Source organism: Coffea eugenioides, chromosome 8 (genome assembly GCF_003713205.1).
Source record: "Coffea eugenioides isolate CCC68of chromosome 8, Ceug_1.0, whole genome shotgun sequence".
Taxonomy (NCBI): domain Eukaryota; kingdom Viridiplantae; phylum Streptophyta; class Magnoliopsida; order Gentianales; family Rubiaceae; genus Coffea; species Coffea eugenioides.
In genome coordinates, this window is record NC_040042.1 from 174,889 (window position 1) to 191,510 (window position 16,622).

At 40.8% G+C, this 16,622-nt stretch overlaps 4 protein-coding genes across 7 annotated transcripts; 2 read left to right on the plus strand and 2 right to left on the minus strand.

Moving 5' to 3' along the window:
• Nucleotides 1-471: 471 nt before the first annotated feature.
• On the plus strand, nucleotides 472-1,122 carry LOC113779353. Its single transcript, XM_027324919.1, has one exon. The coding sequence runs from the start codon at nucleotides 472-474 to the stop codon at nucleotides 1,120-1,122; it is 651 nt and encodes a 216-aa protein (XP_027180720.1).
• Nucleotides 1,123-1,482: 360 nt separating this feature from the next.
• LOC113779572 lies at nucleotides 1,483-6,345 on the minus strand. Of its 4 annotated transcripts, none has more exons than XM_027325191.1 (4): nucleotides 6,092-6,345; nucleotides 4,412-4,482; nucleotides 2,342-2,533; nucleotides 1,483-2,255 (listed from the first exon to the last, which is right to left on the minus strand). In XM_027325191.1, the coding sequence occupies exons 3-4, from the start codon at nucleotides 2,528-2,530 to the stop codon at nucleotides 2,163-2,165; spliced, it is 282 nt and encodes a 93-aa protein (XP_027180992.1). In that variant the 5' UTR covers nucleotides 2,531-2,533; nucleotides 4,412-4,482; nucleotides 6,092-6,345; the 3' UTR covers nucleotides 1,483-2,162. The 4 variants fall into 4 exon arrangements, with proteins under 4 accessions (XP_027180992.1, XP_027180991.1, XP_027180993.1 ...); XM_027325190.1 differs by having other exon boundaries at nucleotides 2,342-2,536; nucleotides 6,092-6,344; XM_027325192.1 differs by lacking the exon at nucleotides 4,412-4,482.
• A 670-nt stretch (nucleotides 6,346-7,015) lies between these two features.
• Nucleotides 7,016-9,004, minus strand: LOC113779354 (transmembrane 9 superfamily member 11-like). Its single transcript, XM_027324920.1, has one exon. The coding sequence runs from the start codon at nucleotides 9,002-9,004 to the stop codon at nucleotides 7,016-7,018; it is 1,989 nt and encodes a 662-aa protein (XP_027180721.1).
• A 2,562-nt stretch (nucleotides 9,005-11,566) lies between these two features.
• On the plus strand, nucleotides 11,567-16,148 carry LOC113779236. Its single transcript, XM_027324768.1, has 5 exons — nucleotides 11,567-12,174; nucleotides 14,796-14,858; nucleotides 14,991-15,053; nucleotides 15,166-15,234; nucleotides 15,416-16,148. Exons 1-5 carry the CDS (start codon nucleotides 11,824-11,826, stop codon nucleotides 15,731-15,733), a joined length of 864 nt encoding a protein of 287 aa, XP_027180569.1. The 5' UTR covers nucleotides 11,567-11,823; the 3' UTR covers nucleotides 15,734-16,148.
• Nucleotides 16,149-16,622: the final 474 nt, after the last annotated feature.

Below are 16,622 nucleotides of genomic sequence, written 5' to 3' on the forward strand. Positions count from 1 at the left end.
AGGACATTTATTCCAATTAATCGACTGGAATAAATGTCAAACACGCGTAGAAAAGGGCAAGTCTCCATTGTCACCTCTCTTGCGTGGCCACGTTTACTTTTCATCCATTTATTGACGTACACGTAACAGGGTACACCGCCTTTGCTTTGCGTCCATTATTTATTTGTCAAAGCCCTCCAACCTTTTCCCACGTCATCATTTTCTTCACAGAAATCTTTCCTTCCCGTTTACTCTCTCTCTTTCTCCCCCCCCCCCTCGCCGGCCGCCTACCCTGTTTCAGAAGAGGCCAGACTATTTCTTCATACCCTCCTCCTTCATTCATACCTTCGTGTAAATAACAGTCGTTCGTCTAGTTATAGTTCTTTCTGTTCTTATTTCATTTTGCTTCTGTTTAAAAAGCTATTATTTGCCTTTTTTTTTTGTTTTCATTTTACATTTTTTTTTGGCTGGAACTGGGAAAAAAAAACACCCATGGGAGGTGTAGCAGTTCTTCACCCACAAGACTTGTTCAACCATAATCATCGTAGCCACCAGTTCATTTCTCCGGCTATGAAATCTCACTCTACCCGCCGGAATCTTCATCCGGCTCCTAGTAGATCTTGCAATCGCCGGAAGAGAAGTCCTCAGAAAAGTACCGCCTTGCCTTCGAAGCGAAGTAATCACCCCCGTAACTCCTCCCCTTCCTCCAAGCCCACCGGTAACGGTCCCGTGATTGTGGGTCCCCTTAAGATTCTGAAGCGGGGCGAAGCGCTGCCCGTCTCCACGACGCCGCCATCCTTAGATCTGACTCCTCTGCAGCAGCAGCCGCCGCCGTCACCGCCAGTTCAGAAAGCTCCTGCAAATAGTACTACTAAGAAAAAGAAGATTGGCGCCGGAGTTCCTCGCGAGTTAGCCGTCTTGAGTGCCCCCGAGCCTGAATTGAAGCAGATCCAGCGGATCTCGGATTGTTACGCCGGATCCGCGTTTATATCTTCGCCGCCGCCTAGTTCTCTCCCCGTCCCGGCCTTCTTCAGGAAGAAAAATCTCGTCTTGACGGACGATGACAACACCGCCACTAACAGTAATAGCGATGATGACGCTACAAGCGATTTGCTGAGGCTTCTTAGGCTTGATCTGTCATGAGTTGATTGGTCGGGCCGACACTGAATGCTTGGTTTAAAAAAGAAAAAGAAGGGATTTTGATGAAGAATTTGAAGATGAGGGGGGGATTGTTTGCTCCGATTCGCAGTAACTTCCTTTATTTTTTCAAGGGGAAGGCGAATCACCAAAGCAAATTTATTAAAGTCTTGTCCGCCTCCTCTTCTCTCTTTTAATTCCTTTATCTAACTTATAGATTAGAGTTTGTCGCCTCGGCCGGAATTGGCATCTAGATTTTCAAGGTATTTGTATAGCGTTTTTACCCAAGTCTTTAGCAAGTTTACCACCTGATCTTTTCGACTCCTGTTGTGCTGTTTAGCAAGTCTTTTAAGGGTGTTCTTTTTCACTTGTAGATGGGTATGGTATGGTGTTTAATAGGGGCTTGAAATTGAATGGTAGTGTAGTACCGAGTCTCCATTTCCATTGTTTGTGCTTATGTAAAAGTCTGTTGGTTATGTATTTGTTTTTTTACCAGTTCTATAGTAGAAGAGAGTCCTGTTGTAGTCTTTTACTGGTTGATTTCCTCTATCCTCTCCTATATATATATATAGTCTATATGCTATACTAGTACTATACATCTTCCACCACAGGGAGAACGGGTGTCTGGATCTACTAACGTTTCACCACTCTGATCAAGATTTCTAATGCTTGAATGCAACTCACGTTCCTGGGGTTCTATTTGTTCAAATTGCTGGCCTTTCAGAACCAGCCTATAGATAGATAGATGCGCACTGATCGAGTTTTAACTTCATATCTTGTTGAAGCTTGGAACTAGTCAGCAGTGTAATGTCTTCCAAAGCTTGCACTAAATTTGGCAAAATCTGAATCTTGGCGATGGCTGCAGTGCAGCAGTAGTATATTCCAATAACTTCATTCATCTTTATTTTCTTACATCTGTTATTCTCTGCAACTCCCTGAAATCCTACAACTGTACTGCAATGACAAACTGCCAGTTTTGAGTTACAGCAAATGACACCACTGACACTGGAAAACATCCAAGTTGAGTGACACTACTGACATCTATTTCATTTAGACACTGAAGTGCTTAGATGGAGAAAACTTTCAACCTCCTTTACTTCTGAACTCCTTTCTGCTCCAACTTTTGACATCCCAAACATCTGATAGCACAAAATATGAGTAAGCACCAATTGCAACACAAGGGCGAAAGAGATTGCATCGCAATAAAGTAAAAGCTAGAATCAACCTTCTGGATGCCTTTCTTAAAACATGCTTTGTGGTCATCGAGTGAAGCATGGATGAAGTCATGAATGTGATCCTTCACGTCTTCAAAGAAGGTGGCATTTTCAGCCCTGTGCTTTCTACATGAAGATGTATGTGAGTCAACAGCTGTAGATACAAGCTGCTCTTCAGGCTGGCTTTTTTCAGATGCCATTAGCTACTGCATGCATTTTAGAACCAAATCAATAAACTTGCACAATTATGCAAAAGCATTTCGATATCGAAAAGCAAAGCAACTAGTAGTCTTTAAAGAGCTGAAGGGAATCCTAACGAATCAGAAAGCCTACTCAAACATAATAACTCAGGGACAATTAGTTTGCTAAAGATATTGGGAATATTTCAAACAGCACACAGGAGCAATCATTTGAACCATGGTTGCTCATCCGAGCAGAGTCTTAAATTTCTGCACAGAAGCAAAACTTAATTCTGAAAATAGAAGAAAATCAGGACCACCATTGCTTAAAATTTAGCATCTTTCCATATCCTTCAAATTTAACAGATTATAAGCTTCAAATTTAGCATCTTTCCATATCCTTCAAAGCACCAAACAATAGAACTTCTTTTACTAGTATTACAAGTATTTAATATGTGCTCAAATGAGTACCTATTGTTTCTAGAAACTATGCAGTTTAAAAGGCATTGATCTGCCTAAGATCTAACAATGCCTGTACTAAGAGGTTATTGTACATCTTCAAATAATTATAATTATCCCTTTCTAATGATCGATCACGCACCTTTTCTGTACATTTCAATAAAATTTGATCAATAAATTGAGATTGAGCAAGGTAGAGCTTATTTCATCAAATTCATAAATAACCATTTGGGGCATATGAAGCTTATGAGCTAGCCACTACACCTTGCTACAATTCAAAGGAGACACTATTTCGTTTGCTTTATGCAAACATGTCTTGATGGGCAGCTAAATCTTTACCCAAATATTGCAGCCAAGGAATAATAGAAAAAATGAAAAATATTACCGAATCTTACTCGGCAAACCAAACTAGGAAGCTTTTCCTGAATTACACATTTTAAGGGCCAAACAAATTTAATGGAGATATACCTTAAGAATATTTATGTAGGTTAAAACGGTGGGCTATGATGAAGCACATGCTTGGTAGAAGAAAGTGGAAGGTGAGTACTCAGCAAAAGCCAATCCCCAGAATTGCAGAATCTACAAAGAGAACATGGATCTTGGACATGTAGTGATGAGGAACTAGGATAGGAAGTTGCAAATTATTACAACCAGCTATTTAGTAGCTTAGGGGTGGAGTGTTTAGATGCGATATCACACAAAATTTCTCAGCAGATGAATGACAACTTAACCAAAGTGGTAGAAGAAGAGGGAACCACGGATGCAGTTTTCTCCATGAACCAAAACAAATCCCCAGCTATTGATGGTATGAGCCCACTCTTTTTCCCAAAATTCTGGTACATTATTAAGAATGATATAATTACTGCCATCCAAACTTTCTTCCATTCTGGTCTTATGCTCAAATTTGTGAATCACACCGTGATCACTTTAATTCCTAAAGTGGAAAACCCAACTACTTTTAGGCACTACAGACCCACAAGTCTCTGTAAAGTCCTGCAGTAAATCATTTCCAAAATACTCTCCAATAGACTCAAAAAGGTTTTGAATGATTGCATCAGTAGGAATCAGGCTGCTTTTGCTCCTGGTAGGCAGATTATTCATTATTCCTCGTGAATTTTTGCACCATGAAAAAAATAAAAGGCAAGGAAAGGATGGATATTTTGCTCTGAAACTAGATATGTCAGGCATATGACAGGGTGAAATGGAGATTTTCGGAAGAGATAGTGAAGAGGACGGGCTTCTTTGACCAATGGATCAAGTGGATCATGAGTTGCATCTCAATAGTGAAATACTCCTTGAACATCAATGGGGAGCTGAAATGTTTTGTCTCCATATCTCTTTTTGCGATGCTGAGAATGCTTCACTAATTTCCTTAAGAAAGCAGAGGAAGAAAAGAGAATCGCAGCGATAAGAATATGTCGACAAGGGCCATCAATAACTCACTTGTTTTTTGTAGATGATTCTCTGATATTCAGCAAGGCAGATCCTAAGGAAGCACTTAGTTGAAGGAAATTCTGAGAATGTATGAGAAAGAATCAGGTCAAATGATAATTCGGAAAAGTCTTCAGTGTTTTTTAGTAAAAGTGTGATACAGAGGACACAGAAGCAGATATATGTTTGTGAAACAGCAAGCAGAAAGGGGTGAGATGGAAATTGGCATCATGGCAGAAAGCAGCAACAAACAAGTGATAGCTCAATGGGCATTAAAAGAGTTTAGCTCAAGAAAAAAGCTCATGGACCAAGCAGTGGCTATAAAACTTGCATTATGTAAGGCAAGAGAACAGCAATGGAGGAAGATTCAAGTAGGAATTCCACAGCAACACTTGTTGAAGATGCTTAGAACCAACAGATCCAAGGATATAAGTTTATATTCCCACCTAGAAGACATCAGTAGCTTATGCTCTATGTTTGTGGAATGCTCATTTGTTTTGTCTAGAAATGAAGATAGTGATAGAACTGACCATATTAGCAATTATGCTCTAAGCATATCTAGACAAAACACAATAGTTCATACACAATATTAATAAAATCACTTATTGTTTCAGAGAGGGAAAAAAAAAGGGTAGAGGACATGAGCAATAGTCAACACCTAAGTCCACCATTCGCTCAATAGTTGAACACTATGCTCACTTCATGATAACAAAAGGCCAAAGATGTTAATCATGAGTGTCAATTCAAGAACACGAGGCAAAAGAGATCCTTTCTGGAATCTTTCTATCAATGTAGAAATCACAAGACAAGCTAAAAAGCCATAATTTCACAGTTTAACTAATCAACACAAGATAGCAACTTCCTAATAAGAAAGATGGCAGCAGAAATCTTAAGCGTCACAATTCAACTCATGAACAAAATCATGTCAAATCTCCAGAATCGCTCAGCTCCTGGGGATAACAAACAGCGCCATAAATTCTCATGCTATCTCATAAAAATATTCAAGTTTTAGTAAATTATGCCAAACATTCTGAGGGTGTTGAAATCTAACAAGTTGAACGAGACAACACAACCTCCTCTTACAGAACACGAAAAAGTAATTGCTTTACTAATATTAGACAGTAGCTTAGAAAGAAAACTCTGCTTAATCTATATGAATCACCAATGTTTTTTTCTTTTTTTTTTTTAGGTAATAGTCATCCAATGAACCAACAAAAAATCATAATTTGCACCTACAGAAATAGGAGCTAGCAAGTTTATGAAGACATTGAGTTGGAATTTAGTTAATTGCTAGATTGGAAACCAGATAAAGCATATGGATCATCCCAAAGATATCCTAAGCCCTTGATTTATCAAGTCTATAGGAAGAAAAGTATCACATCTTTGCTAACAGAAAATCCTACTTCACCAACCCATACTCTCCCCATTCAAGCGTTTGGCTTTGAACTAAACCCACTAACTTTCACGGGAAAATAGAGAATTCAAAACCAGAAAAGCACGTAGTAAGGACTAAATACACAAAATAGACAAGTAATATACTAATAACAGTCGAAGTCATCAGCAAGTCAACTGATTAGCAAATGCAATTGTTAGCTGGATTGCCTTAGAATTTGAAGGGACTAGCGGTTTCTGTGAATACAATCACAAGATAAAGAGCAAAAAAAAAAAGAGGAGGAGAGGTCGTTTGCTTACCGGAAGAGACAGCCGGGACACTAATCCAGAAATAAGAATAAAATAGAAAATGCTGGAGCTGTCGAGCGATTACGGACGATGCGCCCTCTTCACCGCCTTAAGCGTTACAACGGGAACAGGGCCCCTGAAGGAAATTTGCGAGATGAGGTTACCGGGCTTCTAGCGCCGATGCAATGGGCTATGGTGAAAAGATAAAAAGGAATTGTAAAATTATCATCCTTTTTTCTTTCTTTGCCATTGCAGTGTTTGGTAACGGAAGTCAGAATTGAATGTGCATTTCTTTTACACGTTTGGTATAACCATATTGAGATGGCAAAATGGAGTGAAAAAAATTATTATGTTGACTTTATTGTCCTAAATAAATACTATGACATAAAACATTTCTGCTTTTATTTTATTTGTATTTAAATACTCCTAATTTAGCAAGACTGAACATTGAGATATATATGCTTGCCACTTTGATAAAATTGGGATCGAAACAGCTGATAATCAATAATGGTTCATCTTCTTCCTGAAATTGTACATCCAATATCCTATTCCTACTGGTCAGAAAAACTTGAACTGACCTTTGCGAGTTTGCCCAGAACCCTCCTGTCCAACACTTTTTTGAGTGACAGTAACTAGTGAAAAGTAAACATTTTGTTATGCCAAATTCAAGAGCAGAAGCACAAAAGAAAGAAAAGACAGACAAATAACTCAAAGGCTTACGGATGGAAAAAAACATCCAATCCAATGGTTCCAATTTGATGGCAAATAGCAGCAGCAGTGATGAGCACAGCTGCCCAATAAATGACATGTGGTTTTGCATTTTCCGAACCGCATTACACAAAGCGCTTCCCTGCTCTGGAAAGCTAGCTATTGCCTCCCTAACCTAGCGAAATACAAACCGGCATATGGTGAAACGTTGGTTGTGGGCTTAATTGATCAGTCAATCTTCACCGAGGAGAAGAGACGATGCACGAATAAGAAAGAAGAGAGGAAGCCGATGGCCCCAGTTGCAAGCATTACTGCTATGGCCATCAAGAGAGAGTAGCCCAGATACAGAATTGCAGAGACTGGTCCGCTCAGGTTCTTGAGATCGAAAACAAGATAATTTACGGAGTAGAGGAAGATGTAAACTGCAACCGAACCCGATGCAAAGAACGACTTCCACCACCACCTCCAATCCTCCACACAAAGATTCATGTAGGTCAGGACCAAAGAAACTTCTGCACACACCACAACTAACAGGAAAAATACGATGAGCAAAAACCCAAATACATAGTAAACGCGGCCAAGCCAGATGCTGGACATGATAAAGAAGAGCTCGATGAAGAGGGTTCCAAATGGAAGCGTTCCTGCTCCGAAGGCTAGCAGCCAGGAAGGAAATCTTTGAGGCGGAATCTCGCGGGCAATCTGATTGGTTCGAACTGGGTATTCGAGTCTCGGAGATTTGGTGCCGATAAATCCACCCGCCAGTGTCAGGGGAACGGATATGCAGAACCAGAGCAACAACAGGACTGCAAATGTCGAAATTGGGATCGCCCCCGTGCTGTGGCTTCCCCACAAGAGAAAATTCAGGATTGTCAGTATAAGAAAAGCAATTCCGGGGAAGAAACAAGCAACCCTCCACGAAACCGAAAACCACCCAGACAATTCTCCCGACTTAAATGTCTTCAACAGCCAAACAGCCACGTAACCAGCCACAATGCCCAGGAACATGTAAAACAAAAGCATGCCCGTGAGCAGGGCTCCTCGAGAGGCAGGGGACATGAATCCCATCGCAGCAAAGAAGATTGTAACAACTGCCATTCCTAGAATTCGACACCCATCGGCAACCACTACGCATAAAAATTCTGCATTGTCCGGTGCGCGAAAAACATCACCAACAACTAGCTTCCATCCGGATAGTTCCTCGTTCAGCTGCGCCTGAGCCTCCTTGTCAAGCTCTTCGTACCGAGCAAGATCCCTCCGAATGGTTCTCAAAAAAATGACGAGAACTATTCCAGCTAGGAAAGCGATGACCATGAGGGAGTTAAGGATGGAGAACCAATGAACCCTTGCACCTTCCATCTTCAGATATGCATCCCATCTCGACGGCCACCTGATATCGCTCTCGACGAAAGAGACCTCATAGCTGAAAGTAAGCGGCTGAGCTTCCTTCACAGGCATGCTTACTTTGTCCGGTTCGCATTTAATTGGCGAAGGGTACTTAGAGTAGGTGGTTAGATTCTTGAGCAGCTTAGAATCGTGCTGAACGCTGCAGGGCACGACTTCAAATCCCACAACCATGTAACCAGGAGAGTCTGTGGTTAGATTCTGGTCATTGGTGGTGATCAATTCAGCCCCGTCTCCGGTCCCAATCACACCAGCCACGTTATTCTTCTCGTACTTGTGAATCAAAACAGTGAACTTGAGATGGTTAAACACGTAATAATCACCTTGCACCCTAGTACCAACGGGATAACCTGTCCACCTGAGAAAGTAGCCATCTTTAGTCATGTAACGAATCGCAGGAAGGTTATCGAGATTAATGTTGACCTGATACATTTCGTCAATCCTCTCCGTGAGGATCTTGAATTCGTCGGCAGATAAGGGGGCGGATTGACACAAGAAAACATCAGTCTCATTGACGCGCATCTTAAAGCGATAGGGAGAGTTCTCAATCCTGTCTCCCATGAGGAGCTCACCCAGATTCTCGGCGCTGTCCTTGACACCCTCCTTGGGTTTGCAGAAGGGCAAAGAGTAGTAGCCGTAGGGGATTTCTGTCTCAATTGAGGTCAAGGAATTAACTTTCACGGATAACTGGTCGCCCACCATATATTTGTGAGGGAAGCTGCCCGGCAGATAAAAGCCAGCAGCACATTGAAGGAACGCAACAAATACGAGCAGTTGCACCCTTTTGGTGGTATCGTATTGATCCAACAAACCCATCATGCATGTATCACCCGACTTCCGAGGATCTGAAACAACTACTACTACTGCGAAGATATACCCCCCCAAAAAAAAAGCAAAAAAAAAGAAAAAGAAAAGGACTAGATCTTGAAGGGACTGATTTATACAATATCTATCGGATGAGATTTGCAAAATGATCGATTTAGCAGCAGTACATTTCCATTATATGTTTGGCTTCAGGGAAGGATGAAGATGAGAAGGCAAAGAGGAAGAAGGTGAGATCGCCTGGAAATGTGGAGAGCGTGACTGGCATTTGAGGTTGGAGACGAAGAGAACTCCAAAGCAAAAAGAATAAGCAAATAGAGGATGCAACCACTAACTGCGAAAATCACCACCTATTTATACGCTACTCTACTACTCTTGCCGTTTTCCGCTTGCACTCTTTCCTCTCCCTGATGTCCCCCATAACTATACTATAAGAGTGTTGGCTCCCGTAATTATTATGTAATGTGATTTTTTTCTTTTTGCGTCGTTAAGCAGAAACATAAAAAGAAAAGGAAGTTATTGGCTATTATTGGAGGTGTCTACTAGTATTTACATTTTTAGTGTGAGGGTAAATAAAAAAATTACCAAAAAAAAAAAGTTTACACTACTATATCCCTTCCTCTCTCAATATATATATAGTGAGATTAGGGTTAAATTACACTGGCCACTCCTAAACTGCAATCAAGTAACACTTTGCCCTTGGAATCAAAATATCTGTATGGTTTGCCCCTCTATGGGAAAAATAAAATAAAAAAAAATCAACCATTCTATTAAGCTTTCCATCTAAAATTTCGATAAAATGCCTTTAAATAATAGATTTGTGGATAATGGTACATTTAAGTGAGGATATGGAATGATTTATTGAATGAAAAAAAAAACCATACTAAGGTCACATGATATAAAGATATTCTTTTATAAATATATCACTTTTGTGTAGTTTGATTTTTGAAGTAATTAACCTTTACAGTTAAGTACCATTTCTACCAAGTTATATATATATATATATTAGTTTGGTATTATAATAATATTTTTTTTCCCTATCTTATAAAGGTGCTTCCTAAAGCTGTACGATGCTTATAGCTGAAATGCATAAATCAAAGAAAGTGTGAAATACAATAACATATTTCTTGAATGGCTATATAAAACCTAAAGAAATAGTTCCATTGGAAAAAAATTAGAGAAATTTATGATGACATGGCATTTAGATTCTTATTGAGTACATAGATAATAATATTTGCAACAAATTTTATTCAAAAGGTTAAGAGATTTAATTGCATCATCAACGATAAACTTGTTGATGTTTAATTTTCTCTCTTTTCTATTACTATGATAAGAAAATGATTTTGAATATATATATATATTGTCGGCGTATCTATTACTGGTATTTTAAAAATAATGCTGCTAGTAGGCTACGTGGCAAATGTCTATTGGTGACTTTTTATATATTTTGGACCAATGATGAAAAAAAGAAATCAATAATTTATTTTGTTTAGTCGTAAAAGCTGTTCTCAAGGAAAAAAACGACACTAAACATGGAAACCAACTGCCGTTATTTTAATCTTTCTTTTGTCAGCACCCAATTATATTACAGAAAGAAAGAAATATATTACTAGTATTGTAACGTAGTAGTAATTACCAACCAAAAAGCCTGCAAACAAACCCAGAAAGAAAGAAACCCGAGAAGTAGAATTGTCTCGGTCCATCTATTGGTCACCTCCCGACTCCGAAAGCCGAACCATAGCCCCCCACCGCCACATGACATCACTCAGCCCTTTTAGTTCCCTTCTGCGCCAATCAACAACCAAAATTTGCACAAACAACCCATGCCATGCATAATTTGCTTGGAGAAATTTATTTTATTTTATTTTAAAAAAAAATATATATCATAACGTCGTAAATAGCATAACAAATACTATAATGAAGTCTGTTCTTCAGTATACAACTCACGCTTTGCACTACTACAAGAAGCATGTTTTGATTGCTATATATATATATTAAGACAAATTTTATGTATACACTACTTATTAGTTATTATATCTTTTTTCACTTCATAGAAATTACATCGTCATTATTATTATATAGTATACTTTTTCGAGATTCTATAATTATATGTGCATTAGAACTGTAGACTAGATTTTATCTTAATGCTAGTATTAGGAATGTAGTGAAAAATATTGATATATGCACTCCATATTTTATTATTTATACACTTACCATTTATTATATCATATAATTTGATAAATGAAAACTATATAATAAAAATAATAATAATAATACAAGTAACGTTTTCAAATATAGAAATGAAATACTAGCACTAGTAAGTAGTGGTGCTAGTTGGGAAAAAAAATGGAAGGTAATAGTAGTAATATTATACTACTGTAATAAACAAATTGCATAACACCTTTCCCGAGAAAAAATAAAAAAAAAAAAAATTGCATAAAAAGACACACACGTAACAGGTAGTAGTAGTAAGTAACAAACACACAATTCATTTCATTCACTTTGCCCGGTTGCCCCCTCTTCCCCTCCCCCTCCCCCTCCCCACCCACACAAAAACAAGCCACAATCCCTTCACTCTCCTAGTAGTCGCAGGAGGAGTATATATATTCTATGCAAACCACGCCCCTCTCCTCATCCCCACATTCTCTCTCGTCTGTCTCCCTCCACCCCCGGCCACCCTCCTCTTCTTCCCTGTCCATGTAATTACTCCGTATCCGCTTTACTTAACTCTTCCTCCTCCTCTCCTGCGTCTCACCACCACTCCGGCATCCACCACCTCAGTCCCTTGGAGCTCGAAGAGTTTAGATTTTAATATGAAGGACGACTGGGTCACCGCTGCGTTATTCGATGACTCCGTCGTGGCCGAGCTTCTTTCTCGTCTCAAGCAATCTTCTTCACCTTCTTCCTCCTCCTTTTCCTGCCAGCCGCCCAAGCCGCTCTGCCTCCCGTTTGGATGGGGCCACCGCCAGCCCAGGTCCAAGCCCACCGCCACCAAGAAGGACTCCACCACCAATACTGCTCCTACTACCACCAGGTGTAGCCCCACCACGCCTCTCTCCTGGAGCGGCGGCGCTGCCTCCCCCAGCGACGGTGCCTATGACGACTGCTCCACCCGCCCCCTGCTCTCCACCTCCTCCTCCTCCTCCGATCCATCCAGATCCAAGGTTTGTATCATCTCCTTCCCTCTCCCTCTCCCTCTCTCTCCTCTGCCTGGATTCTCGTCCGAGTTTCTACGACGGCTCAGGTTTCTGGCCTGCTGGTCCTTTAACTGACCTACCCGCTTATTCCTTCTCGACAAAATATCCGTAATTGGGTCTTTTTTGGGTCATCTTCCTCTCGGACCTATTCGAGCACCGATGACTGTGTGTTTTTTGAGCTGTGTTTTCTGAAACTCTAGCTTTTCCGATCAGTAGCTCCTGTCATTGGGTTTTATTCCATCTCCTTCGTTATTCTGCTGGTACCAGTATTCAATGAGCAACCCCTGGTTCTTTTTTTTAGTTTCCCAGGTTTTGACGTCAGCTTTCCGGGAATGAGCAACCCCTATCTGGGTTAGGATCTGATGTCAGTAGTGGTTTGGGTGGACACTGGACAGGGGGGTGGTGAAAAAATTTTCACCCAGGTCACAGCGGCTGACTAAACTGCCCTTACGGAGTTATGGTTGGTTGGTTGGTTTTTTTTGGGGTGTGGGTGTGGGGAGGTGGTGGGAGTCTGGGAGTTTCTTTATTTATCTTTTCTAGCTTTCAAGAAGCCGAAAGGACATTCCTTTCCCATTTTTCCCGCAATTGAAAGCCCCATTTATTTCGGCTTTTTTTTTTTTTCAAAAATTCTGAGAGCCAACAAGGGGCCATTGGAATACGCTTCCTTGTGGGTTTCTTCCCAATACCGCTATGTGGGAGATTAGTAGAGTCTGAGATTGGATTAGGGAGGGACTTTTTTTTTTTTTTTTTTTTAAGGAAGGAGGGAGGGAAGGGTGGAGGGGGTTTGTTGAGTCATGGCGGTTCATCCGAGTATTTAGCGCAATCTCAATCAGCTTATCGGTCTGGGGGTCGTTGTCGATTTCTGTTTCTTTTGCTTTTATTACTATTTGATTTTTTTTGGGGGGGGGGGTGTGGGGTGTTAAATGAGGAAGGAGGAGGGGTAAAGTTGGTAATTAGCAGCTGAGTTGACGAGAGTGACCACCTTGTTTTTTGACCAATACCCGTGGGGGGAGGGCATTTTGGTCAGATTAGGTTGTCATGGCAGAATTTGGACTGGATCTGGGAGTCCGGCGGAGTTCGCGTGTTGGGGGGGGGGAGGATTTGGTGGTGCGGTCAGTTTTAAGTGGGGGTTTGAGTGATATATATCACACTAGTACGTATTTAAGTAGGGGTAGTGGGTGTAATATATTGGTTGCTGGTATGAATTGGATGGGGACGAAAATGGTCTGGGTCTGGGGGAGGTTAAGATTCCCTCACGTGAGATAGATAGATAATGAGGAGGAGCAGCAGCAGCAGCTTCTGAGCTTGGATTTTCTTTCTTTTATTATTATCAGCTATGAGAAACTGAAAGTGGATCCACACACACTACTCTATTATTGTTGATTCTCCAATCCGCCAATTGCCGGTTTTTTTTTATTTATTTCAATAAAATCCGGTTTGGTGTAAAAACAAAAAACTAGTAGTACCTACTTTCGACCTTTTAATGGTAGTGTATTTTTTTGCCTCTCTCTTTTCCCAGTTGAGTCTAACTTTCTCGGAAGGGGAACGACATTAGAGCATGTGGTGGGAATGAGAAATGGAGGCGTTGATGGCCGGAAGGGGAAGTCGGAGTGGTTTTTTATTTTTATTTTTGGGGGCGGATCGGGCGAGGAAGTTTCTTAAAGCGCAGGAGAGACTAGTGATGAGGGGTCCATTGGTCACAAAGATGAGTAGGAGTTTTCTACAAATGGGAGGTGTGGTGTGTCATCTTATGATGAGTAGTAGTAGTACTAAGTACCTGCTGGACGACGTCGTCCTCCTCCTCCTCCTCCTCTTCTTCTTCTGAGTTCTGCTGACTTGTGCGGTGTACTAAAATTATCTTCCTTTAGTCCCTGGGGGGGAGGGGATGATTGGTGATGACAGGGTCAGGGTGGTCCCCCACTCCGTCACGGCCATATATACATATATATATATAACGAGTCTAGATTTTGACGAAGAGCAGACGCTGGCGTCGTCCAAGTACTACACGATGATATTAATGAAGTTGGTTTTCCATCCACTTGAAAAGAGTAATAACTAATCAGTGGAATGAAAATGAATTCTCCGGGAGGGTGACTTGTGATTAACGGATGTCTGAGAATCTTATCTGGTGTCCAAAAAGTAAACAAAAAAAAAGAGGAGTGAAACAGTCTGTTAAAGCCTGATTCCTAAGCTAATATCTAATAAGATTCTCGGATCTCTCCCCCTCTCCCTCTTTGTGTATTTCACAATCCCAACTCCATTCCTTATCCATGTAACACAGTAGTCCAACTTTCAACTTTTCTCCCTTTCGGCTTTCCCAGATGTCGACCACCCACACTGTCGGCTCCTCTCTGTTTCTTTTCATTTTGGGATGGATTATTACGCACTCTGACTCTGTATGGAGGATTGTTACATGGGCTGGCTTCCTCCTGACGCTGCTCTGCTTAGCTTTCTTTTGTTAGATATATTCACTTCCTTCTTTTCCAATCCACGGTTGAATCGGTTGGTGATTTTTTTTCCCCACGTACTAATTGCTAGTCTTCTCCCATGTCTCTGATCATGGTGTATGATATTTGTGTATTTTGCAGGGTGCTTTTGCCATTGACGCCGCCAACGTCTACAGTAACAACAAGAAATCAAAGAAGAAGAGGGTAATAATTCCTTCATTTTTTGGGAACCTCATAATAAGTAACTCCGATTGCATTCCCATCTACGCATCAAAACTACTTTTATACCCTCGTTCATTCATTTTCTAATAGGGAACACTTTTTCCCATTTTTTAGACATTCGCGGAGCTTAAAGAGGAAGAGGATTTGCTATTGAAGGAGAGAGTGACTCTTAAGAGGGTATGTTCCCTTCCCTTACCTCCGTTATTCATGACTGCCTATCCTCCCTCCCTACTATTCTGGAGTTTTTATATCTACCGTTAGTCTGAATTTCTGTTATTTGTTTTACTAGGAACTGGCATCCTTGCACGTCACACTCGAGGAACAGAAAGCCAGGAGTGAGAACCTGAAGAGATTCAAGGTACGTTCTGCTCTACTTTGCTGTGTTCAAGTTCATTTTTTTTTTTAAAAAAAAAAAAAGTTGATTCTGTTTCGGCCATCCTCAATATTCTGGTGATTTTTAGGAAGATAAAATGCCATCCTACTTTTAGAAAATCTCTCTGGAGAGTTGGGTAATTCTGCTGCATTTGCTGATTTTGCAGATTGACCTAAATCTACAAACGTCAGGTGAGATGTGCGGAACAACAGGGGGTGACGGACAGGTTGTGGATCCTATTAAGTGCAGTCAGATGGAAGTATCAACCGGTGACCACGCTCATCATCCATCCATGCCACGATTTGCAGTGCAGGATGGGTTTGTATCATCAGGTTCCAGCAGAGTAGAAACGGATGTTGATTTGCAGGAGAGTTGCTTTGTCCTACCTGATTTAAATGTGACGCCATCAGAGGAAGAGTTTGGCCCTGAAGTTTTGCATGCAATTCAATTGAAGGAAAAAAGCAAATTTCCTTTTATGTTCTGAAGCAAGGGGGCCATGCTTTTTTACCAGTGGCCGTCTTGATGCATCAAATATATAGCTGTTTCTGAACTTTGCTGAGGCAAAGGAGGTCCCTTGTAAATTACTCTCTGAGAAAGATCTTCTCGAAGCTGATGAACGAGTGAGGAACAGAAGGTCCCAGTTTATCTTCTCTCTGACCAATTGTAGGAGGAGGCCGCTGATGAGTCATCAGCCCAGAAGGTCACACTGACTAGTTTAGAAATTTAATAGTAGTATGCTTTTAGGTATGTAGAAAATTTTGACATTTTGTAGAGGATTTCTAAGTTTTTTCATTTTTTTTTTCTTTTCCCCGGCGGGACTGACTGGGGAGGGCTGTATTTGGTTTGGTGAAACTCTTGGTGTGGACCAAATGCAGTAGAAATTCTTTTTTTTTTTTTTTATAGGTAAAATGGCATGCATATATTACTTGCAGAATATAGTCGAATTTGACAGATTTGTTTATCTAAAATCTAGTATAGTACCCATGGAATTTTTAACCGACTTCGGAGGAGCACGTACGGATGCAGCAGCCCCCCACGGACACACGCAGATGCAGACCGCTCATAATAAATTCTCCTATTCCGTTTTCTACTTTTCTCCATTCTTTCTGCCATTCCGAGTTGGATTTGGAGCTAAACCAAAGCAGTCTATTCTTTTAGAAAGAAAGATTTGTAGATGAACGGAACCTACCACAGCAGTTTGGTTGGTGATCATGGTTCGAAAACTCGGCCGAGTAGTCACCGTCTCGGCCCTCACCGATATGATACTGTGACGAAACGATACCGAGATATTCAACTCGTCAAAACGTCATCGTGAAGGGTTAAAACGACCGAATCACATCGAGTCATTCCGAATCAACTCGAATTTTTATTTT